This window comes from Calonectris borealis, chromosome 3 (assembly GCF_964195595.1).
Source record: "Calonectris borealis chromosome 3, bCalBor7.hap1.2, whole genome shotgun sequence".
NCBI lineage: Eukaryota > Metazoa > Chordata > Aves > Procellariiformes > Procellariidae > Calonectris > Calonectris borealis.
The window spans coordinates 84,033,227-84,059,065 of NC_134314.1; the positions used below are offsets into that span (position 1 = coordinate 84,033,227).

General features: G+C 36.7%; 1 protein-coding gene across 1 annotated transcript in view; it reads left to right on the top strand.

The window, feature by feature from the left end:
- MAP3K21 (mitogen-activated protein kinase kinase kinase 21) overlaps positions 1–25,839 on the top strand; it is a 44,654-nt gene that overhangs the window by 3,430 nt on the left and 15,385 nt on the right. Inside the window, exons 2-4 of the mRNA XM_075146458.1 lie at positions 16,192–16,372; positions 21,315–21,463; positions 22,214–22,389. Coding sequence (XP_075002559.1) covers positions 16,192–16,372; positions 21,315–21,463; positions 22,214–22,389 — 506 coding nt within the window. The remainder of the gene's footprint in view (positions 1–16,191; positions 16,373–21,314; positions 21,464–22,213; positions 22,390–25,839) is intronic.

Sequence of the window (25,839 nt, forward strand, 5' to 3'; positions counted from 1 at the left end):
CTCTCAAGTTTTGTTGGTAGCAGAGTTTCTTCAATTCTGGAGTCCATGTAAAATAAACTTAATATTTAAATGTAATTCAGAAGTAGACAAAACAAAGGTGTAAAGAACACTTTTAGCTTTAGATATGTGTGATAAAATGAAACATAGTAACCATGGCCTCTAATGCCGATTTGCAAATTGTGGGTGCTTTGTAAAACCCTGTGCAGGTGACATGGTGAGAAGTTTCTCTGAAAAAGAACATGGTCTATTTTGAGCATATCTTCCTCATAAGCAGTTCTTATGTTCTTAGATATGCTTAGATTAAGGAGATAATCTAAAATTAAGTGTTAAGAGGTGGACTTTATCTATCTAAAATCTAAAGAAAAAATTTGAAAGAAAATTTGACGTTTTTCAAACCTTCATGGATAGTCAAGGAATTCTGAATTAAATGATACTTTGACTGAAAAGCAAATATATTAAAAATTGTGAAGATACTTGAACATTCTTAACTGTATCTCCTGGGTACAAACTTAGTCTTGATTAAGCATGCCAGTTGATTATTAAAAAGTTAAGTTTTACTGAAAATAAAAAACACGAATTCATCTACAAGACTGGACACTAATAGTTACATGTGTCTTTTTAGCACATCTCAGCTGTTTTGCTGGCTCTTTGAAAGGGCAACTTTTTTTCTCTGGGGGAATCAGATTGCTTTCTTCTGGGCAAGGACACCCCACTAGTTAGGAGACCTGTGGTTGTTTAGGGGCTCGGTGCAGCCTGTCCTGATTCTTTTTCAGTATTCTGAAGAAAGCTAGTAATATGTTCAGGTAGAGCATGCAAGGTTTTTACTTTCTGAAGTCTATCGTAGAGAAAGCAGAGGTTTGCGTTTCTGGGATGGATTTCAGACTGTGCAGTACTTCTGCCTTAAAAAAAAAATGCACTTTATCTCTAGTGCAGCAGCTTTGCCTACTTGTAGGAAATGTTACAAAAAGTTCAGAATATCTTGCTTATGGCATAGACCCATCCATGAGTACAAAATAAAGCATAAAGTTGATTCTGTGCAGGTTATGTGTACTAATACAATACTCATAAAGTACTCTGTTGTAGATGGATATGTGAGCAGGATTCAGTTTGCTATGGCTTTCACCAGCTCCTCTAACAGCCAGTTCTGGAGTCTAGTTCTGGGTACAAGAAAGACATGGACCTGTTGGAGAGGGTCTAGAGGAGGGCCACGAAAATGATCAGGGGGATGGAACGCCTCTCCTACGGAGAAAGGCTGAGAGAGTTGGGGTTGTTCAGTCTGGAGAAGAGAAGGCTCCAGGGGCACGTTATTGTGGCCTTTCAAGATATAAAGGGGGCTTATAAGAAAGATGGAGAGAGACATTTTACCGAGCCTGTACTGGCAGGATAAGGGACAATGGTTTTAAACTGAAAAAGGGCAGATTTAGATTTGATATAAGGAAGAAATTATTTACTGTGAGGGTGCTGAGACACTGGAACAGGTTGCCCAGAGAAGTTGTGGATGCCCCATCCCTGGAAGTGTCCAAGGCCAGGTTGGATGGGGCTTTGAGCAACCTGGTCTAGTGGAAGATGTCCCTGCCCATGGCAGGGGCGTTGGAACTAGATGATCTTTAAGGTGCCTTCCAATCCAAACCATTCTATGATGACATCCCAGGATCCTTTGCAGCCCTCAGCTCTCTGAAGTGTGTTGAATTTATATTACTTTTTGAAATGGTCAAGGACAGCTTGAGTTTCAAGGATTGTTGATTAAGGCCATGGATGTGACAATGCTAATGAGAGCAATAGTTGAAATCTGAAGGAATGCAACATACAAGAGAACAGTGAAACTGTAATTGGACAATCCACTCCAATGTGACATTCTTCAAACTAGTCTCATGAAAAACAGAAGATAGAAATCATTTGGTTTTAAAACCTCAAAAGTATGATGTGATTTGACAGAACTGTTGAATCAGTTGATTTTGATGAGGGAAGGTGTCCTGGAGTTTGAGAAAAACAAGAACAAATTATCTCTGGTTCTTTGCTTTTACGGGTTATTTGCAGCAGAACTGCTCAAGTTATGCTGTTAAACAGTTAAGATAGGTTTTCAAGAATTCATAAAAACTACTTTCCTTCTAACTTCTCCACCTAGCAACTTTAGGCTAGCTGTTCAGGGAGAGGAAGAGAAAGAAACTAGAGTTAAGCCTATCTGCCATCTTCTGAACTGATTTTATTTATTCTGAAATCACTGGGGTGCATAATTTGTCTCTTGATTCTGTTTTGAAGAGGGAAGACTTGCTCACATCACAAGTAGAGCGGTAAGGGTTGCTTAGATGTTACTAAAATGCTTGAAAATTCAGTATCTTCCAATGTACAGTTACCAAGAAAATCAAAAATAAAATTCTATTACAATTGTCTTTGGTAGTTTTGAGGAAGGAGAGAGATGGCTTTTCAGTAGATTTGAGCTTCAACCTAACTTACTTTGTCTGGAAATAAAGTTCCAAGATGTCCTCTACTGGCAGTGAAACTTGCAGTTGTTTCTGTCAATAGCACTGTGCCAACTACTGCTCAGCTGTTATATTGTAACAAAACTAAAAAACCTGATTTTCTACCTGTATGTATTCTGCATCTCCCTCTCCTCCTGGCACTCTCATTTGTGGAACTTCTGCTCTCCTGTTCCCTTCCACATCCCCAGTGTCCCTGCTGGGCTAAGCCTGGCTGTCCCAGGGTGCCCACCTCCAGCACTGGCTGACTCCTGCCACCTCCTATAGCAGGCTGCATATGCTGTAATTGTTTTGAAACCACTTGTATTGCCTGGCTAGCTGCTAAGGTCCTACTGGTTGGCTTCTCAGAGGAGAGGAATGAACAATTTTTCTGGTGGAACTAACTGCAGTTCCTCTTCCGTAAGGCAGCTGACTTTCATGAAACCCACAGGAACCATATCTCTGAGAACGTGGTATCGCTTTGACTAACATCAGTCAGATAAAATAATGGGTCCAGAAGTTATTTAGCAGTTTAAAATTCTTATGCTGTAGTTTTCCATGTGTTCATATAGGAAGTCATGGCACTTAAATGCGTTGCTCTATTCTTAATTACCTAAATTGCATAAAGCTAGAAACTGTTCCAGGTACACCAGCTTCCTATCCCATCTCTATGTAGCCCTGCCTTGTGCTTTGCTGTAAAGATAATGCTGCTGCATTACAACATAAGAACTGGTCACACATCCTGAAGCATCTGGAAATGTATAGCAGGAAGGAGCTCTAGTTTTAATAACCTTGTCCACACAGTATTCTTAAAAAAAAACCAAAAAACCAAAAACAACCAAAAAACCAAAACAAACAAACAAACAAAACCAAAACACCAAAAATCAAAATCAAACCATCCTCATGCAAACTGTGGTAGGATTGCAGAATTTCATCAATGGTCTATTAAAAGTTAGCATGCCACTGAATTCTAATAAGTTTTTCTTTTGAATATAGTTATGTCACTTGAAAATGTTCTACTTTGTTTTATAAAACATTGCTCCCAGTAATTTGTTTCATTATTTGGTGTGTGCTGAGACTATAGATAGGGATTTTATTTTTTTGGAGACCCTGAAGGCTGGTTGGATTCTGTGGGAGCAGCAAATGCTTAGCAGCCTTGAGCTATATGTATCTTTTTCCAGTTCATCAAAGGAAATGTTTTGTGTTGTGCCCATTTTATATTGACTTGATATATTTACTTGCTGGATATAAATATGTTGTATATTTTGTGTTCAGAAAGGGGTGCTGGAATTCAATTAAGAACTATTTTGAGTAACTGATTGCTGTGGTTGTCTCAATCTGCAATAGAAATAACTAGTGCTAAAATGTCGTAGAGGCTAATTTCCAGTTGAAGGATGTGTTTCAGCATTTAAAATTAATATTCAGGAACTTAATGATTTTAATACAATATCTGTCGAATGAAATTTTGTGTACTACTCTGTAGCACAATATTCTTTTGTACAGTCTGTAAGCTTCCAGAGGAGAGGTAACATCCAGCAGTTACTTTATTTGTAGATGAAAATTTAACTGCAATAGCCATTTATTTGACCTTGATCTATTATCTTCTAAATTTGCTACCATTTGATGTTTTTCTGTATCTCAAGTCTGGACATTAACGGGGGGGGAAAAAATGCTCATTAATTTACAACAAATTCCCTCAAAGTTAACAAGGCTCAAGCATATTTACATGCAGTCCTTAATGCTGAAAACAAGATTCTAGGCTGAAACACTAGCTAAATGTAATATAATTAATTAAAAACCCGTGAACATTTAATACCCCTATTTATAACTCATTTTTAATACCGACTTTGATTTTAATGTTTCCCCAACTATGTCCATCTGATAAGTGTGGAGTTGTTCCTTATTTGGTGTTGAGACTTTTTGCATCTTTAACAGGTAGGATTATTAATTCAAGAATAATGTTACTTTGATCTTTTTCTGGATCTTAACTTGGTTCTTCATGTCTTTCTCCTCTCCCTGTTTTTGTTCTCTCTCTCATTGTAAGACACCAAGTGATCTGGTTTACAGCTGTTGGAAGTTTTTTTTTCTTTTTTCCTGCTCCATGTTGGACTCTTTCCTAGCAGGTTTCTGCAAGAGGCTCGTTTGCACCGAGGTTTCTGGTGACCTCTTCATGTCCAACATGGGGAGTCATGTTCTAGTCTGTATGTCACATTTGCTGACCGAAGTGTAGGGCTTTGGATTAGAGTGTTTGTAATATTTGTATACTAAAGACGACTTCAAGCATTACTTGGCTCAGTTGTTTTTTTTTTTTAAGCTGGTGCCCTAAGGATATGGTCACATACCTACCTGCCTCTGAAAATTGCGCTGACCAAGCAACCCATTTCCATAGAAGTCAATGGAAAAACAGGCAGCTAAACACCTCCCATTACGTGTTAAAATACGTATACAATTTTGTTCATTCCCCTAAACAGTGAGAAATAAGTTTAACTGCTGACCATAACATTTGTGAAATGAGGTATTGTACTTAAAAAAACAGAACGCAAAATAGGGTTGGAATTTGGGCATTGATAGTGTTAGCCTAGCATTAGAAAAATTGGAGCTATAACTGGGTTTTCAGTTACAGATTATTTTTTTCCCCCTATTGGGACTGCAAGCACAGTGCATGCCTTTGGACCCTCTTAACAAATATTGAAAGTTCCATTAAAAAATTATGTTCTGCAACCTCAAAAGAATAGAGAAGTAACAGATCATTGAACTGTATTTGGATGTTGAATGCTGTTTTGTGGTTTCTTTGACCTTAGAAGAGAATGGCTTTTTGTTTGCAGCCTGTAAGTTTTCTTATCACTAAGTATAAACTTTCTTCTAAACATGCTTCAGTGTTTCAAGTTCTGAAACACGATGGCCTTGTACAATGAAAATTTGCAAGGAGTGTTAGCGGCATGGGTGATTTCTGTCCTTGAATTTTTATTTCTGATGATCTCTTAAAATTTAAAGCATTGAAATTCATCCCAATGACCTTCAGTAATAATGCTTCTAAAAAGTGCAGCATTTTTTTTTATTTTTGAGCTTTGGGGTTTTTTTTTGTTAGAGGCAAAATTACGACATTGAAGTCAACAAAAATATAGATTTTATATATAGATAAAATATATTAAATACCAAATGACTTGGCTGTCTATAGTAGCAATACCAAAATAACAACTGGTGTCATAAATTTACATTCCTGGATTGACAACTTAAAACTATTTTCACCATTTTTAAATTGCTTTACTATGTTACTGAGAGCTTACCTCAAATCAGTAACTGAAAGTAACTGGATGTTTAAATTTTGACCCACTTACTGTATCTTAAAGTCATGGGTTATATATGGTAAGATGGAAAAGTTACGTATTTGTATAATGTCACCGCAAAAGTATTCTTCTTTCTTGGAGCTTCCTGCCAAGCTGAACCTTTCTTTTTTTTTTTTTTTTTTTTTTTGTGTGTGGGGTCATAACTCCAGTTAAATTAGTCCTAGACATGCCAGTGTTGGCTATATAATCATGCTTTGTTCTCTTCATAGTGACTAAAATCTGTGTTTTGGCAGGTGTGCTATTAACTTGGAGCTGATAAGCTGGCCCTCCCTCTTGAAAATGCAGTAGTAACTGCCTCATTGCTGTGGTTCATTATGGGACAAATTAACCCTTGGAACTCGTTATATTTTAGTTCTAAATGTTTAGGCAGTTTTGTGATTTTTCTTTTCCATTAGGATTAGATGCCACTGTTCTTCCTGAAACTAATTGTGTTTATTTCCTCGTGGGTTATGTAGAAAGGAAAAAATTGTACTTTTTAATTCATTACTGAATGTTACGTTAATTATTGAGTCAAAAGAGCAGGTTCTCCCTTGCATTTTCTCCTCCCAAGAGAAAGAGAGCTCTGCCAAGTTTGCAGAGTTCTCATTTAAAAATAAGCATTTTGTCTTTGCTATTAAAGATGATTAGAGATTTTGGAAATGCACAGTCCTGAGGGGCTTCAGCTACTGAAAAAACTATAAGGGTGGAACGCAGGAATCTTTCTACCCCACAGAATATATTAAAAAGTTTGATTTTTTTTTTTTCCTCCCAAGTTTTGTATTTTTTAAAAAAAAAGTGGGTTCAAAAATTCAGTCTGTGTTTTTTTTTTTTTTTCCTGCTTTGTTTTGGGACAGGCTGTTTGGTAAAAATTGTTTTAAAGTAATAAGACGCTTTCAAATATTCTGTGTAAAAGAAACTGACAACCTAAGTCAGAATCCTTTATGGAGTGTTGCATGTTAACTGATGAGCTTCTAAGGGAACTCAATGACTAAACTTGACTAAGCATCTACAAGCAGAGTTCGTTTGGATTCATAGCAGTAGGCATTTTCAAAGGGACGGAGAAAATTTTTTTGTCTTCAGTTTATTCAACTGGTTCTTTTCAACAGTAAATTTCATCAAAGATTATTTTATAATGGAAAAAAGTAGCAAAGCTGGATTCTATCTTTACATCTCTGACTAAAACTAGATGTAAAAGGGTTAGACCTATTAATTCTGAAATGTTGCTTTACTTCTCACTTACTACACCAGGTGATGTGTGGCTTCATTTAGCAGCTAGCTGCGTGAGGAGCCTTCCCCACCCATCTCCAGGCACAGGTTCTCCCCCCTCCCACGTGTCAGCAGAATCTACTCATCTCTACCTGCACGGTCAGTAGGTCTGGGTTAAATCAGCTGGGGGATCCAGCAGAAAACTACTCTAAGCTGTTTTATTTGCAGGCTTAATTTTCTGCTGAGCTATCTGGCTAGTTGAGTCTCCCAAGACTACCCAGTTGCTATACTCAGTGCAGGGGACAAGAAGCTGTGAGGATGAGGGACTATAACTGGAGAGGAGATAAGTATTTTAGTAACAGCAGGCTCTTATGGTCTTGGTTGTGACATCAGCCTACACCCTTATACTTTGGTTAGTAAATCACCTTTAAAGGTGGAATGTGATTTTATTTTTTTATATATGTATCTATATATTTATATTAAACTTTTCTAAACTTTCTTTAATTTCCAAGTGATATTTTTGTGCATTCAATATTCTAATTTCAACACATCAAATGCAACTTGATATAGATCACAAAAAATAAAGCAACAAGGAAGTACGTAATTGCTGAGTGTAATATGTTGTGATCAGGAAAAGTATGCCAACTATATAAATACTTGCATGTATTCAGAAGCTATGTATTCTCCTGATTAGCTTGAAATATCAAATTGCATCAAGCCATGTTCTATTTACTTCAAAAACCCCCCAACTATATAAATCCAAAATAAATTGGAATGAAAGATTCTTGGTTTTTAAATTAAATCTTGAAAAAGTGATTTGACTAAGGATGGGTAAGTTAACTTGTTATTTCCGAAGGAAGGTAACCTCTGTCAGCTCTCACCCCTAGATGCCATTTTCGAGATTATAAACCTCAGCTGCATTGCCCTAGTGAATTCTGTATGTTGCATGGCATATATTGATTTACTTTGTTTTGAAGGGCATGGCCAGGTCTTGAATTTGGGGTAAGGGAGGTGATTAATGTTTTCTGAAAGTTTCTGTTGGAGGACATTCTACCTGATGCATTGTATATTGGCTAAGGCTCCTTTTGCAGTTTGAATATAATAGCTTTAGTTTGCCTTGTGTTTTGTTCTTTTAGGAATAGGAAGAAGTTCCTTAAAAAAATAAATAAATCACTATTTCATAACAAAGGGGATGTTCTTTAAGGAACGGATACACAGCTACTTTGTTGTGTAGAGTTTGAAATTAGAAGAATATCTTAGTCAGGAATGACTGATTTACCACCTAACTATTATTACTAGTTATTCTTAGCATTTCTTTCTAATCTACCTGCATTTTTGTCACTGTTTTTATTGCATCGCTGCCTTTTAAAAACTAAGAGCAAGCAAAGAAGAAAGAGCTTAAAAGAAAGTAATTGCTGTTTCAAATAAGTATGGAAGTTCCTGGTAGGTGCTGCATAACTTGAGTGTTTTGAGTTTTAAAGCTAAGTTTCAGTGTTGACTGATTTCCATGTAATTGTAAAATTATGGAGGAATTGCTGTAATGAGGTAACTTTTCTTAAATGTAGTATTTAAATAGGAAAACTAAACTTAGTATTTTATTAAAGAGAGAACTTGAGAATGTTTAGTGTACAATTTGCTTTTGATTTTTTGCTGATGCAATATCCAGATCCTGCATTTTCAGAATTTACTGTTTAAATGATCATTATTTGAATGTCTAATTATAAACGCTTGTTACCTCTGGTACTTCCTCTTATGGCACAATAGAAATTTCTGGTTTGCGTTACAGAACTATCTGAACAGCAAGTAAAGCACAAATGCTAGGCAGTAAAGTAACTTGCAGCATCTGCATCCTGTGCCAAAAACTTGTTAAAACTTCTTCTTTCTCTCAAGTTGCCATTTGCCCAAAGTTGCTTTAATAATGGTTATTAAAGAAGTGAAGGGGAAGCAAAAAATGGTGATGCAAGGTGTGTTGAAGCTGTTGAAATCTCTCATCCCTCTTTCTCTCTCTTCTTTTCCCTTCATTTCCTCCAGGTAGCCAGGTGACTCTGTGTCATTCTCATGCTTTAGTGGTTTTCTTGTGCCACATGTCCTGCTCTGGGATGTGTTTTTCTTATGGGGTTGGTGTGTATTTGTCAATTCGTGCTGTCAAGGACTTTGTGTCAAGTCTTGTCTTGTTTTGGCTTTCCAATTGGGAACACTTTGTTCAGGATTTTTTTTAATATATGTTGGCTCCTGTGAAGTAGGATTCTTTTTCTTTTTTTTTTTAAGCTAGATCTTTTTAGACAAATACACTTAAGAACAAACTGTTGTTGAGTTGTTTTCAATATAGTGTGAAAATTAAGAAATGTTTATGGGCTTGCTGTATGGATGATAGAGGAGCATAGGATCCCTATAATGAAAAGTAGATAAATGCCTCCTGCATATGTAATCAGTGTTTAAAGGATGACATTCCCTTGCTGATGGTGAGCTCTGAACTTAACCTAGTGAGATGATTGCAATCTGGCAGATACTGGCTACAGAGATGAGGATAACAGTTGTTACTGTGTGAACCCATAGGAGAAAAGCAAGGTATTTAAGAAGCAGTGCTGTTTCGGCAAATGTATCATCTTTTGTATGTATTGAAGATGTCCCGATCAGTTAATGTTTTCACTGTGATAGTTAATTTGTGGTTTAAATGCTTAATGTTTTCACTGTGATAGTTAATTTGCAGTTTAAAACTGGGCATGGCTTCTATATAAGCAGTGTTGAAATTTTAATTGCTAATTACAATCGGAACCAAACAACAGTTCCAAATAATGGTGGTAGGCCTCTTAATATTGACAAGTTATTGTGTTTTGTTAACTGAATATGCAATGTTTAATAAGTTTTTTTTCTGCCTGTTAGTTCCCAGGTAAAGATACACGCTTGCCCTGCTGGTTTTGTTGTGTGTTGATTTAGTGAATTAACAGGAACCAGATTCACTTGCAAACAGTTGGAGAGGGAACTGATGTGGGTGCGGGGGGAACGGATGACAGTAGCAGCGTTGTCTGGACAATCTCTATTTGCAAGTAGAGGTGTATAGTACATCTTCCTTTTCTTTCTGGTATTCTCTGAGAATGACTTTATCAGTGGTGGTAAATGTAGTGGGCATGTAGGCAGTCTTGCCTATAATCTTAATAACTTAAATAGCTATGCTATTAAATAGCTTATATTTGCAAAAAACATGATAGTTATCTATTTAGCAAAGTGTAGATAAAGTAGCAAGAAGCAGTTGGTGGAAAATAACTAATTTGAGAAAATAAGGTTGCTTAACATTTTATTTTTAGTAGTAACAAAATACAGAATATAAAGAGGGTATAGTAGAAGGTATAAAGAGGATAGGAGGGATAGAAAGGACTTGAGTATTTCAGGATTTTTTTTTTTTTAAGTTTAAGCTATTAGAAGATAGTTTGAATTCAGTACATCTAAACTATTAAAAAGGTGTTCAATCCTTTGACTTGATTTCTTTCAGAATACCTTGTTTATTCAAGTGGTTTAAATGGCTAGTAACTGAAAATGGTTACCCGAAAGTGCTGGAATGCATTATGAAATAAAAGTGATTTTAACTGCATAAAGTCTTTGGATTTCAAGAAACTTGTCAAATGAAATATTGTATTAAATGAAGACTTTGAGATAGATAAAGTTGGAGAAATATAATCTATACGTATTTAGTAATAAAAAGAAAACTAAGACTGTAGGAAATAACCTCCATTAAAAGAGTAGCATTGAAGAGCTTAGTGCTAGGTGGAGGTTTCCTGGGTTTGCTGCCAAGCAGAAGGTCTGTCCAGGCTTCCCTCAGGCTTGCTGTAAATACTGTTTCTTCAGCTACATGAATTTTAAGAAATAAAAAGGAGAAAAGCTGAGGCAGGAATGTGAGCCTTTTATTTAAAATTATGCATTAAACAAAATGCTTGCAATTTAAACGAATCCTTTCAGTTCCTCTGTAGACTTTCAGCTTAGTCCTGAAAGCAGTGGGAGTGTAGTTCTGGACCTGTCTGAATTTGGTAGAGCAGGCATGCACCCCAGGAATCTGATTTGTCTAAATGTGCTCTTTTCTGTTATTTCTTGACCAGTTACAGCCTAGCTGTCCATATCCTGCCTCTCATTTCCTTTTTTTTTTTTTTCCCTTGCCCCAATAAAATTTCAACCCAACTCACAAGAAAAGCAAATGGAGCAGAGAAGGCAGCTCTTATCCAAATCTGGACTGCCCCTTTATGCATCTCTAACCTGAGCTGCTGCAGTTGATCTCTCATCCTCTGCTCTCAGTAGCTCAAAGCAAGTGTTACTGCCAGCGAGGAGAGTTTGGAGATGGAGTGGTGGAAAGGGAATGGCACAGGAAAAGGACAGGGGACTGGGAGCATTTCGGTGGGATTTTACTGGGACTTCTGCCTCCTTTTGAAGCTTAAATTCTGTGCCTTTCCTAACTAAGGACAGCTTGTATGGGAACAGTAGTGGTTCGGCAGAGAGATGTTGCCAGTTCTGTTTTAATTGGAGGTACGCGGCCTTGGGAAGTACTGGCTGGCTCAGCAGGTCCAGTTCCGTTGCAGTCTCGAGCAATCGTGTGATAGATTTCAGTTTTCAAGTGTGCAGAACATCTTATCTGCATACTGTTACACCATAAAATACTTGCAGTGTGCCATAAGAGTAGTAGAAAAAGACTCCAGCTGTAACTATGATAATGCAGAAAGAAAGCAGGAAAGATTAATGGCATTGCTGTTTCAGGAACCATTAGGTTTAACAGGAGTGTATGTTGTATCTTGTGACTTTTTTGAGGAATAAACTGTGCTCTACGTTGCAGATGAGAGGCAAAAGGGCGGCGGGAGAAAAAAGGCAATATCTTGAAATCTGATAGAACTCTCTCCCCACCTTAGTAGCTCCAGATCTAGAACTGAGTTTAATCACGAGCATGCCAGTAAGATAGATCAGCCAGGGCACCTAGGAGAATATTTTATCAACAGGAGCACCAGTGCTGTAGGTCTGCATCTAGATATGGCTAACTTCTGTTCTCGTAACTGTTCTCAACATTTGTTTAGCCTAGCAAAAAGGACAAGCTCTTCTGATTTATCTAAATAAAAGACATTACAGGTTCCTAACTATTCTATTTTCTGCGTCTGCTCCAGTTTAAATTCCTGGTTTTGAACACACGTGCAGTTCTAGTCATTCAGTATTTCATGCTTTGTACAATTTTATTGATACTTTCCTGTTTCCACTAAAAAAAGCCTTTTTAGTGCCTTTTAGAATTGCATGAGCTAGTTGCACAACTATGTGTAGCTGCTGTTTTGGTTTTCCTTCTGTTAGCCAGAATAGTCAGCCTTCTTCCTTCACCTCTGCTTTATAGCTGTAGGTTTTATGATCAATCCCCTCTAACTTTGCCAATTTTCTCATATGATGATCTGGTCTTCTTCAGAGTGGGGGCAGTATCTTCTGACTTTGCTGTCAGTTCTTGAAACACACCTTGTATTTTTACTCTGATTGCAAATTGGCATGTGAAGCAAACATGCTTCCTAGTGATGATTCCGTTTTATCCTGATAACTTGTCTCTTAAGGTTTGCCTTCGTACAACAGTTGTATAGAATTCTTTGATTAATCCTTACTCTGCCTGTATGATTAAACTTCCTAAAAGGTACTCACATCTGCACAAGTCTGCTACCTTATCCCTTTCTAAGAAACCATTTATCGGGACAAAATGGGATTACTGTGACATGACCTATTTGTAATGTAACTCTGCTATAATTTTGCTGCTTTTTCTATGCCTTGATGTCCCTAATTACTGTCCTTAATTAGTTTTCTTCAAAATCTGTTCTAAGATGACATTTAAGTTAAATTTTTGTCTGTAGTTGAGTGAATACAATACAGTTGTTTTGAATATAGATAATTTTACTTTTATTCTGTCATAGTGCCATAACGTTACAGATCCATAAAAATGTTTGACAGTAGATTTACACTTTTTACAACATTAGTCCTGCTCTGAGTGGGGCGGGGTTGACATCCTGAGGTCTGTTCCAATCTAAATTATTTTGTAATTCTATGAGCTACTTCCTTCAGTGAGCTAGGATAAGTAATACTTGGATTTCCATGTTCTTTTTTGTTACATTAGACAACTTAAGAGTGTAAGGTTTTTTCATCTGTATGGTTAAATAGCAGTATCTTTGTAAGGGATACTGTTAGAATCCTCATGTACGCTTGTTGCACTGTCAAAAGTGTCTTTAATTTTTAGGACGTGTAAAATCATATCACCAATTTCAATACCACTTTACCACAGAGCGTTTGTATTTTTTAATTTTTCTCTCTGACTTAAGGATTTTTTGGCTTTTATCTTCAACCTATTGATTTGTATTTCACGGAGTTATTGAAAATAACATGCAATAACATCTCTTTGTTCCTCACCTATAAATGGTTCTGGGCATGTACTGTCTCTTATATTCAAAGAGTACCTGGTATATGGAACCATAACCTCTGCTGCTATGACATTAATAAATTTACTTTCCCCTTGATCTCGTTGCTGAAAGGTCACAAAGAGTGTTGAAAATGGTGTAACCGGTAGGAAACATATGCAGCCTTAAAATATGTAGTCAAATGTTTATTTCTGGCTGTAGTACATGCAATGTTTGAATAACAGTCCAAGATGAAGTTTTATGCTAGTTTGCACAAAGTAGTCTTCTCACATCCAACTTAGTCTCCTCCTCTTAGATTTTGAATCATTCAGAAACAGTCATAGTCTCTGGTTTTGCTTATGTCAAAATAAATGAGGTGGACATAGGATTTTCCTGCACTTCTGCATTCCTAATCTAATTCCGTTTTTTTGGTAGGTTTGAATTTATTTTCAAATGGGCTTTGTACTTTTAAATGTTTTAGGCTGTGTTTGTCAGAACAATAGCACTAATGTAAGTATGAACTTTACTCTTTGTGGAAAATAAAAAGTCTGAAACGTGTTAAAGTAAACCAGAAAGTGGTAAACTGGCTCTTACCCAACTTAATATTGCAGACGTACTGGAGTCTGGAAAGACAATTTAAAGGATTTGTAAAAGACACAAGCGGGGGCTGAGCGAACAGGGTAAGCAAAAGATTGTAAAAGTGACTTCTCACAGGTTAGCAGCCAGCAAGGGCTGGGAAGCTGTGGAAGTGGCAGAAGGATGCTATAGTAAAGGTTGCTAGGCTACTGCGCGGGAAGCACTTACGGAGCACTACTCAGCTATGCCGAGCATTTTTACTACCCAGCTGCTAAGTAATCTGTGTATAGTATTGCTGTTTTCCTGGCTACCAGCCGGAAAGGGAAGTTTGAACTGCTAGGAAGCGTTGTCCCTTTGTAGGATGAAACTTGGCCACATGCCAGTTATTACCTTTTGCAAGACTGACTGTTTTTGGTTTCGGTCACATTGACTGACAAGGAATGTCAGGAATTCTGCTGAACATGTTTGAAATGGAATAGCAAACAATAGGTCTTTGATTCAAGTATAAAAGTATAAAAACTCTTGCATGTATTTAACTTGTTCTGGTGGTGCTGACTGGTGACCTCTTGGTTTGTCTATACCGTTTTGGCCTTCATTTCGTCTACCCTGTGTTAAGAAGCTTGCTGAAAATGGAATGTGGGTTCTCTTTTTTTCATGTGGATTTGATGTCATTTTTGAAATATTTGTAAGACTGTAATTAATCTGTAACAATGATTTCTTGCAATTGCAAATGCAAGGTTGTCAGTTTTTCCTCTGTAAGGGAAGGTAATTCCTCATCTGCTTTTTTATTAATGGGTTCCCTGCACTGTGTTTTGCCATACATATAGTTGGAAAACACATGCATTTATGATTCTTCTTATTTGTAATTTAACCTTTAATCTTTGTCCCAGGAGATCATTTTAACAGAGAGCTAAAGGTAACAGTTCCTGCCAGAGACAGTGACAGGAACTGAATATGGAATTAAAATTCTGGTGTGTTAATAATGATTCCTTTGTATCTGTTGTCTTTCTCCATGTGAGCTCTAACACAATAAGCCAGTTCTCTTTTCTTTTAACTTTCTTTTAACTCTTCACTGTTTTGTGAAGGTATATTACAACTCTGCCAATACTGTTGTGTCACGAACAAATCAGACACTGAACACACACTGTAGGATGCAAAAGCAAAAAAAAGATAATTTACTCTTTAATATCCATGAAGGTGCAGTGGATATAATGTAACATGGATTTGATCCAAGTCCAGTGTCCTGTTGCCAGTTGGGGGCTCCCAAGGCAAGCGAACTCCCCTGGTATATAGTCTCCCAACTTGTACTGATTTGTGGCCCGGGGATTTCTTGAACTTAAACCCACTTTTTTGATGTAAATGCTTTTTATGGAATTGTTTTCTGTGAATTTGTGTAGGTGCTTTTTAAATCTATGTAAAATTACAGTGTTCACATACTATGCCAGGAATTCCAAAGTTCAGTTACCTGTGTGTTGTGTGAATGACTGCCACATGTTTGATTCTTATCTGCTGATTTTGCTTAGTGATGTCCATTTCTTGTGTTGAGAAACCATGAACAATTATTACCTATAGCTTTCTCCATTCCATAGGTGGTGGTATAGATTCTGTTCTCAGCTGTTTCTTTTCCTGGGTGAAGACTCCTTGTCTGTTAACCATTCCTTGTAGCTGTGGATAGGCTGTTTTGAGCACCCTGGTTGTGTCCTTCTCTGTGCTTCTTTCAGTTCTGTTATATACTTTTTGAGATGAGTAGGGGCCAGGATTGGGTGCAGTATTAAGGATGGATTTTATACAGTGATGTAATGTGTCCTGCTTTGTTTTCTAAGTCTTTTATAAGAATTCTTAACATTTGTTTTTGTTCTACTACTACTGCTATTTTTATTACTTAAGAATTTCATTCCAGAGTGAATACCTTTTTCACAGCCTGTCATCATCAGTGGGATGTTAAGATTCTGGGCTTTCTTAAACTTATGTGCTTTACTTTACATTTCTTTACAGTGGATTTCTTGTGCTGGTTACTCACACAGTTGCATAAAGGTATTTCTCACTTTTATAGCTTAGAATAGCTTAGAATTGTCAAAAACCTTTTTCATGTTTATGAAAATTGCAATAATATTTTCACAACATTTAAAGTATACAATTATCTGTGCAGTACAAGTTGTATGTGAAATTAATAAGAGGGCTGGATATTTTTATTTGATTCCCATTGCATTAATTTACAAACTCAATCTTTTGCAGTTTTGTTGCTAGAGAAGATGGAACATGATGACATTTGTAATAAAACTCTGAAGATTACAGACTTCGGTCTGGCTAGAGAATGGCACAGAACAACCAAAATGAGTGCAGCAGGGACTTATGCGTGGATGGCTCCAGAAGTTATCAAGTCCTCCATGTTTTCTAAAGGAAGTGATATTTGGAGGTAAGAAGTTTGTCTGTTGAATACCATGTTCAGTAGAACTATGAATTTTTATTTGGATTTTTTGGTGGTTTCCTATGTTATTATCTCAGCATATGGCAAGTATAGCTGTTCTAAGAAACATATTAGTTCCTCAGCATCTAGTTCATTTGATCTACCTTTAGCTATTCATGACTTACCAATTGGGGGAGGGAGAGGGAAAATAACAGAAAAACTTTCTTTTAAAATTATTTTTTTATTTTTAAGAAAGCAAGTTCTTATTAAGAGAAGCCTTTAAAATATCTATTGGTTAAGATACTGAAGTATTTTATCTGGAGTCTTAATGTAAACAGGCATATGCTCTTGATACATTAACATATGATTGATCTCATATTGGTATGTTTCTTCATATCAGATGTCTGAAAAGTCTCATTCTGCATAAAGAAATGGGACCAGCCAGTTATTACCTTATATATCTGATAAATAAAAATAAGCTGTAAACCAGAACTTTGCCAAATGTTAACTTAAATTAGTGCTGGTTTTAGGAATCTAGAATGTCATCATGTGTAAAAGTGAACATCAGATCTAAGCTTTTATATTTATAGAGATTTTGCTTCCAGTAGCTGGAGTGAGGAGAGTGTGTTCAGCACAAAATTGTTTTAACTTGCTCTCTAATTTTAAAGGTGGGGAGGAACTCCCTATGTTAAATTTGTGAATTTCTCGTTGAAGACATTATTGTGGATCATTTAAATAATATGGCTCTCAATACTGATGCTATTTTTGAGTGGTGTAGTGTGGGATACATGTATTGTAGAAAGGTAATTTAAACTTTAGTTTTAATTTAGTTCTGCTTCGTGAGTGGGGAGAAGCAGGGATTGCACAATAGGCTCTAAAAGCTGCTGTGCCTCACCCTGAAAAGTCTACATTTCCTTTCTTTTTGAAATGTTTTCTCTCTGAAGGATCCAAGGTAGCTATTTGGGGAAGGAGGGAAGGACTTTAATCTGTTTTCTCATGCCTTCTTATGCATGTTCTGTGTTGTATAATTCTTAAATAGGGTCCTATTTTGCTTAGATGCCTGATATTCTACAGCATGAAGTAATACTTTTGGTATTCTCAGGATGATTCTATATCTGCACTACTGTTTTGTGACACCCATTTGTCTTGTGTCTGGAACTGATTTTCAGCATTTTGTTTACATCAGTCTGAATAGATGCCCAGCTGAGAAACGTCTTTGGCTTCATTCTTTTTTTCCATTCTTTCTTCCTTTTTTCTTTAATTTTTTTTTTCTTTTGCGGGGTGGAGGTTGGGTGTAGGCGTTTCCCTAATCAGCTGTATTCCGTGCTTAATTACAGGTCCTGTCCAGTCTTGTTGCTGTGATTTTAGGTATCTGAGGGGGTATGCTTTGGTGCAATTATTTTATATTCTGCTGCAACATTAGTTTACATTTTTGGAACCTACAGTATTTCTCTTCTTCGCCTTCTCTCCTGCACGCCTCTCTTGTAAAAATGTAAGTATTTAGCTCAATGATGGACATCTAACAGGAGAGGTTTTTAAGTAGAAAGGCTGTGTTGTACGGTATAGTTTAGACCTTCTTGGCTTCTAAAGATTTCCTGCTTACTGCACTTTGGTCTATTCTGTTGCTTATCTTTACTCTTTCTTTGAAAGAAAAGCAAATAAAGAATATCCTGGTTATGGGAGTGTTTTTTGTTTTAAAAAGCATTCAGGTTACAAATTTAAGTATGGGTCTCTCTAAGACAAGGAACAGTATATGTCAGGAAAGTTCTAAACTTGAGTTACACATACTGAGTACTAAGTCTCCAAAAGAAGTCCGCAGACCTCTTATTTAAAAAAAAGAAAAAAGAAAAAGAATAGTTGAGGCTGCTCAAGTATACTCATATTTGCAGCTAGTCTTCCAGAATCAGCCAGTGGTCAGAAGTGTTGTGGGAGTATTTTTGTGCAGAGCCTTCCAGGCTCAATGTTCTCAGGTGTCATCCTAGATAGCAAGAACTGGTGCTTTCTAGGCCCTGCATGTGTATTCTTTTGCTTCCCAAACCAGAATTATAACTACTGCATTTATTATTCTTTGGCATATGCTTCCAAATGCCCAAACAAGAATTGCACTCTTTCAGCCCTACCCGTCCATCGATCATCACACATTTTTTAGTGGTATGTCAGTCTTGGTTTTGTGTATGGATCCTGAAAGTGCAAATATGCCCACAGATCTCCAAGTGCTGGTGGTGTGCTTCAGGAGCGGTCTTCACAGTAACGTGTGCCTCCGTTGTACAGGCTCTTGGCAAAGCTAGGAAGCACGCACTGTGCAGCAGAATTAGCAGCTGCTTTTGCCTGGCACATTCATATAATTTTGAAGAGATTCATGTACTGATGCGTAGTAACCTCTGCTTTAGAAGATGGATTGTAAAGTAAAAAAAACTTTGAGAACTTTAATTACCTTCATTTTTATCAGCTTTAAAAATATGTAAAAACAGCAAGTTATTGCTGGAATGAGATATAGTAAAGCTTAAATCACATTTGACAGCAGGAGAATAATTTTTAATAATGAAAATACTTTAAAGGACATCTTTTTGAAAGTGTATTTGGTTTTGTGGTTTAAAAATGTATAATTCAAGCTTCTTATGCCTGTATTTTTGGCCTTTTGCTGAAGGTGGAAAAGGAGATGGCTTCTGCTTTTTTAAAAAAAGCTGTTTCTTAGAAGCTCTGACTGTATACATAGGACAACTGTACGTAGGCTGGTGAAATTTAATGCACAAAGTAGCGACTTCCGTAGTTGAGAGAATTAATAAGTAGTTGTAGTAGTTGTCCTAGATAATGATAGATTAGTATCTCCCAAAAACTCCAGCATGGCAGGACTAGAATGTCTTTAGGGTTCCTCCCCACCGTTTTCCCCCCCGCAGTGCTGGCTCTTGGTACTTGATATTAAGACTGCTTTCATTAAAAGAGGCACTTTCAGGCTATTACTGTGTTGGTCTGTTTAAAATTTTACAACCACCTTCTTGGCACTGTTGAAAACTACTTAGGATTATAGGCTTGAATTGTAAATATAACTAAAGCTAATAACGTGACACAGTTTTTTGTAAAAGATTATTTCTTTTTAGTTACATTTATTGTTCTGCTTAAATTCAGAGTTCATGCTAAAATATGTATAAAGTAGTCGGAACAAGGAAATTCCTTGAATTAAGAACAGTCCACGCTTGCTGAGAGAGCATGACATTATTTTTATGGTTATTCTAAGCACACAGATGAGAGAGAGTTCAGTAGAATCCCTCCATCACATGTAAAATGTGTATGTACCGCAGGAAGTGTCGTACTCATTATTGTCAGAAGTACCACTGATTTTAAAACAAAATTGGAATTAATTATTTTATCTTTCTTTGAGTATATAAGCAAGTGCAGAGGTTAGACTGGAAAAAATTGGGAGGAAATTACTAAGAAGCCGAAGACTTTTCCTTTTTTATTCTATTTTCTAGGAACAGATTGTATTCCTCAGCTTTTGATTAACTGTTAACACTATAAATTCATTAGTTTTCTAAGATTTTATGGTAGGCAAAACTACTTAGATAAACAAAACGTAGATAAACAAAACACTGCTGATATTTCGTAGTTTGCTGTTTTATTATTTATTAAAGTGATGATGTAAGATCTGGTATGACTTTTTCTCATTAAGGAGAGAGTGATAGAAAAACTTAACTAATGTGTGTTCTTTTCCCTGTCACATCCGCTGTAGTTGAGGTGGTATTTCTAGTACTAAGGGGTACATAGCCCTTACCTCCCCAGTGCTGTATGCATTTCTCCTCATGTAGGAGAGTTCAATCCAGTCCTGCAAAACTTGCAGGTAGTTTCTTCACACACCTAGAGAAAAAGGGCAAGAGCAATACTTTGTATTCTGTTTTTCGCTTTGCCTGTTCACTTTACTAGTCAGAAGCAGCAACAGGTTGTCCTTTGTATCCTTGTTCTACAGATAGTGGGTCCCTGGCAGGAAGGGGGGTGGTGGGATGGGGAATAAAAACCAAACCCAGTCATAAAGTCCACTTTAGGCTTACGTTCTAAAAGGAGTAATGCCTGATTCCTGAAAAGTGACTGTGAAAGCTATCCATTTCAGTTGTGGTGGAATAGGAGCTCTAGAGCGACAGCAGCGAGCGTGCTGTCCCAGCCCTTTGTAGGGGCTTCGATGATTTGAGCACGCCATGCAGACCCAAAGAAGGTAAAAGCAACACCCAGCTCTTCTGGAGTGGAGAGCGTAGCAGAAATTCTTATGATGAATGTTGCTGCAATAGGAATTCCTATGATTCTTGATTTCTGTACCTAATGCTAAGAAAAGATCTCTTCATGCCACCACCTTTCACTGGAGACAATGTTTTTTTGTTTTGGGGTTGGTTTTTTTTTTCTAGTATGGAGAAATTAGTGTTGTGTGTGTGTAATCATTTCTCAATCTTGTTGCATCCTCTGTGAGAAGTGAAAAGTTAACACGCCTTTATATAGCACACAAGAGATTAGAAATGCAAACTTCCAAACAAAGCTGGGACTTTTCTGCTGTTTTTTATTATTGTTATTTTTTTAAAAACTTAGCGTGTACATCTAGGTAAATTGTTGTGAAATGTTTGGAAAGGGGAATGGCCCGAATGCTTTTCTGAGGTTTTTTTTTTTTTATTTGTTTTGTTTGGTTGGTTTTTGGTGGGGAGAAAGTTGCTTGTTTTCTTGTCGTTCAGACTTCTGATTGCAAGTGAGATTTACACAATACTAGATCTTAGAGTCGCATCCAATTTGATTAATCACTATTAGTGGAGAGGTGCAAGATGACTAAAGTAGAACTGACTCTTAAAGACATTCACCTTTGACATGGGAAATCCTCATGGATTTCAGTGCATGGTTGGACAGATACTTGTTTGTTCTTGAGTAAACAATGTGTCAGTATTCAGAAAATAACTGTTAAAAAAATTACCTTTTGTAGTTATGGAGTGTTGCTGTGGGAACTGCTTACAGGAGAAGTTCCTTACCGTGGCATTGATGGCCTTGCTGTGGCTTACGGAGTTGCTGTCAATAAGCTTACTTTGCCCATTCCATCCACCTGCCCTGAACCGTTTGCAAAATTAATGAAAGGTATCAATGTTATTTCTTCCTATGTATTTAAATAGTTATGTTTTGGGGGTATGTATCCTTGCCTGTAATAGTCATGGGGTTGCAAAATAGACACTTCATTTGGTAATGTGCTGTGTACAAAGTATTTTGTTTTTCTTTACACAGCAATCTGGTGTTACAGACAGTTTTGTGTGTTTCTGAAGAAGTCATACAATATTACTGTGTACTGCATAAGTTCTTCAGTAGCGACAGAGTACACTTTTTGCTCTGGTTTTACTGATTTCCTTTTATACTCAAATTGCATTAGTTTTCATGAACTACAGGATATATTACAGATCAATACAACATCAAGATTAAAATCCCAAGGGGAAGAACTGCAAATGCCATTTTTTTCCTCATTGTTTCTTCCTGAGTGTCAAAAATGTTTTGGAAATACTTTAGAGAGAAATAAACATTGCTTGCTAATGGCTATTTCCTTGTGTTTAATGAATTTCTTTACCTTTTATATGTAGTATAGCTAGTACTGCTAGTTTTGCTATTTCAGACTCTAAAGATAGAGGTGAAAAAAATTGACTATTAATACAAGAACAGTCCTCTGATTACAGGTAGGTAGATGTCACTTCTGTAAATGGAAAAGGAACTAGGGAAGCCTTGCAGATAAAGGGAACACATTAGAACTTGAAGTACAGAAGCAAGTAACTTGAAATTCATGTAGTTCTTCAAGAAGTTCTGTGTACTATTAAAAACTGATGGGATTTTGATAAATTCTAGAATGCTGGGAGCAGGACCCTCATATCCGACCATCGTTTGCCTTAATTCTTGAACAGCTTACTGCCATTGAAGGGGCAGTTATGACTGAAATGCCTCAAGAGTCTTTCCATTCCATGCAAGATGACTGGAAATTGGAAATTCAGCAGATATTCAATGAATTGAGGACCAAGGAAAAAGTAAGTTGATTTTTCCAATTGCATGGCAGTGAAGGAAGGGTATGTGTGTATGTGCATTTATGTGATACAGCAGTTTTGAACTTTTGAATTGTGGCTTATCAATATAATACTAGAAACCTGATTTAGTAGTGGAGATACACTTGAAAGGATAAGCTGCTTGGAAGAGAGGATTTACTCTCTCATTAAAACATTATTAATTTAAGTTGCCTATTCTTGTTGGTAGATGTACTATTCTTAAATTCCATTAATATGTTTCTGGACAGTATTTTAAGATAACCCTGTAACTGTCTTGCAGCAAATTTACTTCAGAAAAAAGGTTTGAATATTGGTTTTTCTCAAATTTCAGAAAATGTTGCTTTTCCCCTTTCTTTCTTAATAAAAACAATAAACAGTTCTGTATGCTGAAACTATAACTAGAGGTATTTCAGTTGAAGTGAAATTTTAAGTTTGACAGGAAAGTGTAATGTTGTTGTACTAAGTGAGGTTATCATATGAATGGCTCATTCAAGAAGTACAGGTAGTTGAAAAAGAAATATATCCACACTTGTGTCCCCAAAGAAAATAGGTTGTAGATCTGTAAATGTGGCGCGTAGGCTCTTTTTAAAATGTGTAATTTTTTTCTTGGATATTTGAATGCATCACTTAACAAACAAACCAGAATTTATTTACCCCTTAGCTAATCTTTATAACCACTACAAATTTTCAGCTGCTGCTGAACATTCTCCTCAGCTGTGGGAATGAAAAGCTTTTCATGCTGTTACATGACTGTATCACGTGGCTTCTTTTCCAAAAATGGAATAGTGCTTTTATCTCTCTTCTTCCTGAACAGACTGATAATATTGATCTCTTTCAGTGTTGCAGTTTTGGAAATCTTCTTGCCAGATATTAGTAAGATCGATTAGGTCAAACTTGTACTCATGAATCAGCAAATCCAGTTTCTCTTGTTTATTATCCAGATTTCTGTCACTGATCTGCTTTCCATATTCTCATATCATGATATGTTTGTGCTAAATGAGCGCTCACTGTTAATTCTTTGCCCTGTCTTTTAGTTACTTCAACTAGTTTTTAATCACCCTGAGGTTTATATTTTTCTTTAGACAACTTGATAAAGATAACAGTTGGAATAGGCTAGGTGTCCTCTTGAGTCCCTGTTAGAAATGCTTCTAGTAGAAACAGATTCCTCCTTTGCAGGTCTTTCTTGCAGTACAATTATTGTCCGGTATGTATTTGTTGTTATTTTTCATGAAGTGGTAATAGATGAGGAAGAAGAGAATTGAGATGCAGCGACTTGTGAAGAAATCTTTGTAAAAATAGTCACTTAACTTTGACAAAAGCAAAAACTAAACTCTTGTCTTGCAAGTCACTGTCAGCAGCCTTTGTCCCTCACTTCTCATCAAGTGTCACAAATGGCTGTTTGTAGACTGTTGGCTGGTGATGAGTGTGACATTACAGATCTACTGTAATATCAGCATGTGTGGTATCAGAATTTATTGATCACCACTAAGATTGCAGTATCGTCAATAATAATCGTATGTATTTCATATCTGCCTTTTCTTCCACCCTCTGCTTTTCCCTCTTCCATTTCGGTTCACAGAACTGGGTAGGTGTTGTCTGTGTAGTCTCCGCCCTGCCTGCAGTGGGTATGTAGGTTGCTGGGCTGTGTGCCTCTGTAGCTGTCAGATCTTTTCCTTTCCAGATGGGTTAGAGTCCCTCTACAGAGAGTAGAGACTTTCCTTTTTACTGGCCGTGGGGTCACCAGCCACTGCGTTTACTTGCCACAGCCTGCCTAACCTGCATAACTCTCTTTTCTGCCCCTCCAGCAACTGCCTAACCAGCCGTTTTCCCCTTTTTACTCCGGGAGCAATTGTAACAGGCATTCCCATTCAGGTTTTTGTTTATTTTTTAATTTTCTGGAGGCATTAGTCCAATATGAGATTTTCCGTTGAAGAAAAAACTGAGTAAATCAAGTTTAGGATTAAATAAGTCGGCACAAAGCTTTGGGAGAAGAGTCATATTTTTGGTGTAAAAGTGAGTTAAGCTTAATTGAGGAGGGGAAAAGATAAAATGAAATTTACTTCTCATATGCCAAAGTAAATGCCCCTCTAAAGTCATCTGCCCTAATTAGGTAAACCTGTTTAAGAATGAAAGCATGTATATTTGATTTAGATAAGGTTTTCATATGTGCAGGCTTATTTAATTTGGCACATTATCAATTTTACTGACGGGTACTAGGGAGAAAGTAATGTCTATGGAAGTATTTATATTGTAATAATAAAACAAACAAACCCCTGCATGGAGTCTCATGCCCTGTAAAAGAGGAACTTCTGTAGCTGGAGGAATTTCCTCAAGGGCTTGCTGTGAATGAGCGATGGTGACGCCCACTCCAAGAGAAGATCACAATCTTCTTTTGACAAACGTTCTTGAGCAACTTAAATATAGAATTCTTTCCTAGCTTCCTTACAATGGGTGTTTTAATTGTAGAGTGGTGTAAAAACATTGCATAACTAATTGCAGTAAGTCTGTCTTTAATTAGTTTATTTGGAAAGAGTAAATACTTAATCTCTCAGTGAGAAAACACTATTACTTTTTCTAGACTGTCTACCTTTTCAATATGGGCCCTCAATTTTTGCCTAGTTACTGAGCTTTATGGAACCTGGATTTGAGGACAACAAGAGGATAATCAACAGTGTCTCCTAATACATCTTTAATGCAGTATTAATACCGTAATAAACATCTTTTCTATTTAAACTCTAAAGTACCTTTATTCTAAATTTGAATTCATGCAGCTTCTGCTTCCAACCTTTGTTTTAGGTTGTCCAGTTTTGACTAGACGGGAGGAGGAGGAAAGTGAGAATTTGCAGCAATCTCTAAATATCTTAAAAAAAACAAACAAACAAACAAAAACCCAAAAACAAAACAAAAAAAACCCCAAAACTCAAAACCTTACTTGCTGGCGTGAAGACAGGCTCCTTTGAATTTCCAAGAGCCAGAACTGCCTTTTGCAAAACTGTATGTGTTAAGCAGAGTGGATTTTAAAAAAAAAAAAAAAAAAAAAAAAATTGTCTTGAAACAAGCTTACTCAAAATTAGCAAACCATATGAAATTTGTCCATCATTTCAATTAAATTTGAAAACAATGATAAGCAGTGTGTGCATGCTATAGTTGTAAAGAAAGAACAAGGATCTTTCTGAGGAAACAGATACTTCTCACTGAATGAGTTTGCTTCAGTGCTAACCTGTCTTTTGACAACCATAGTCTTTTTGGCAAGAACAGAGAGGGGTTTTCCCCCTCATTTGAAAACACCAAAGTAGTATAGTTCAGGAGCTAATTTATTCAGGACAAAGTGGGAATTAAAAAGAGCAGAAAGCTTATTTTTTTGCTTTCACTGTATGCGATAAAGAATTGTGCTGGCATACAACATTGCCGGATACTAATGAGCAGAAGTAGGCA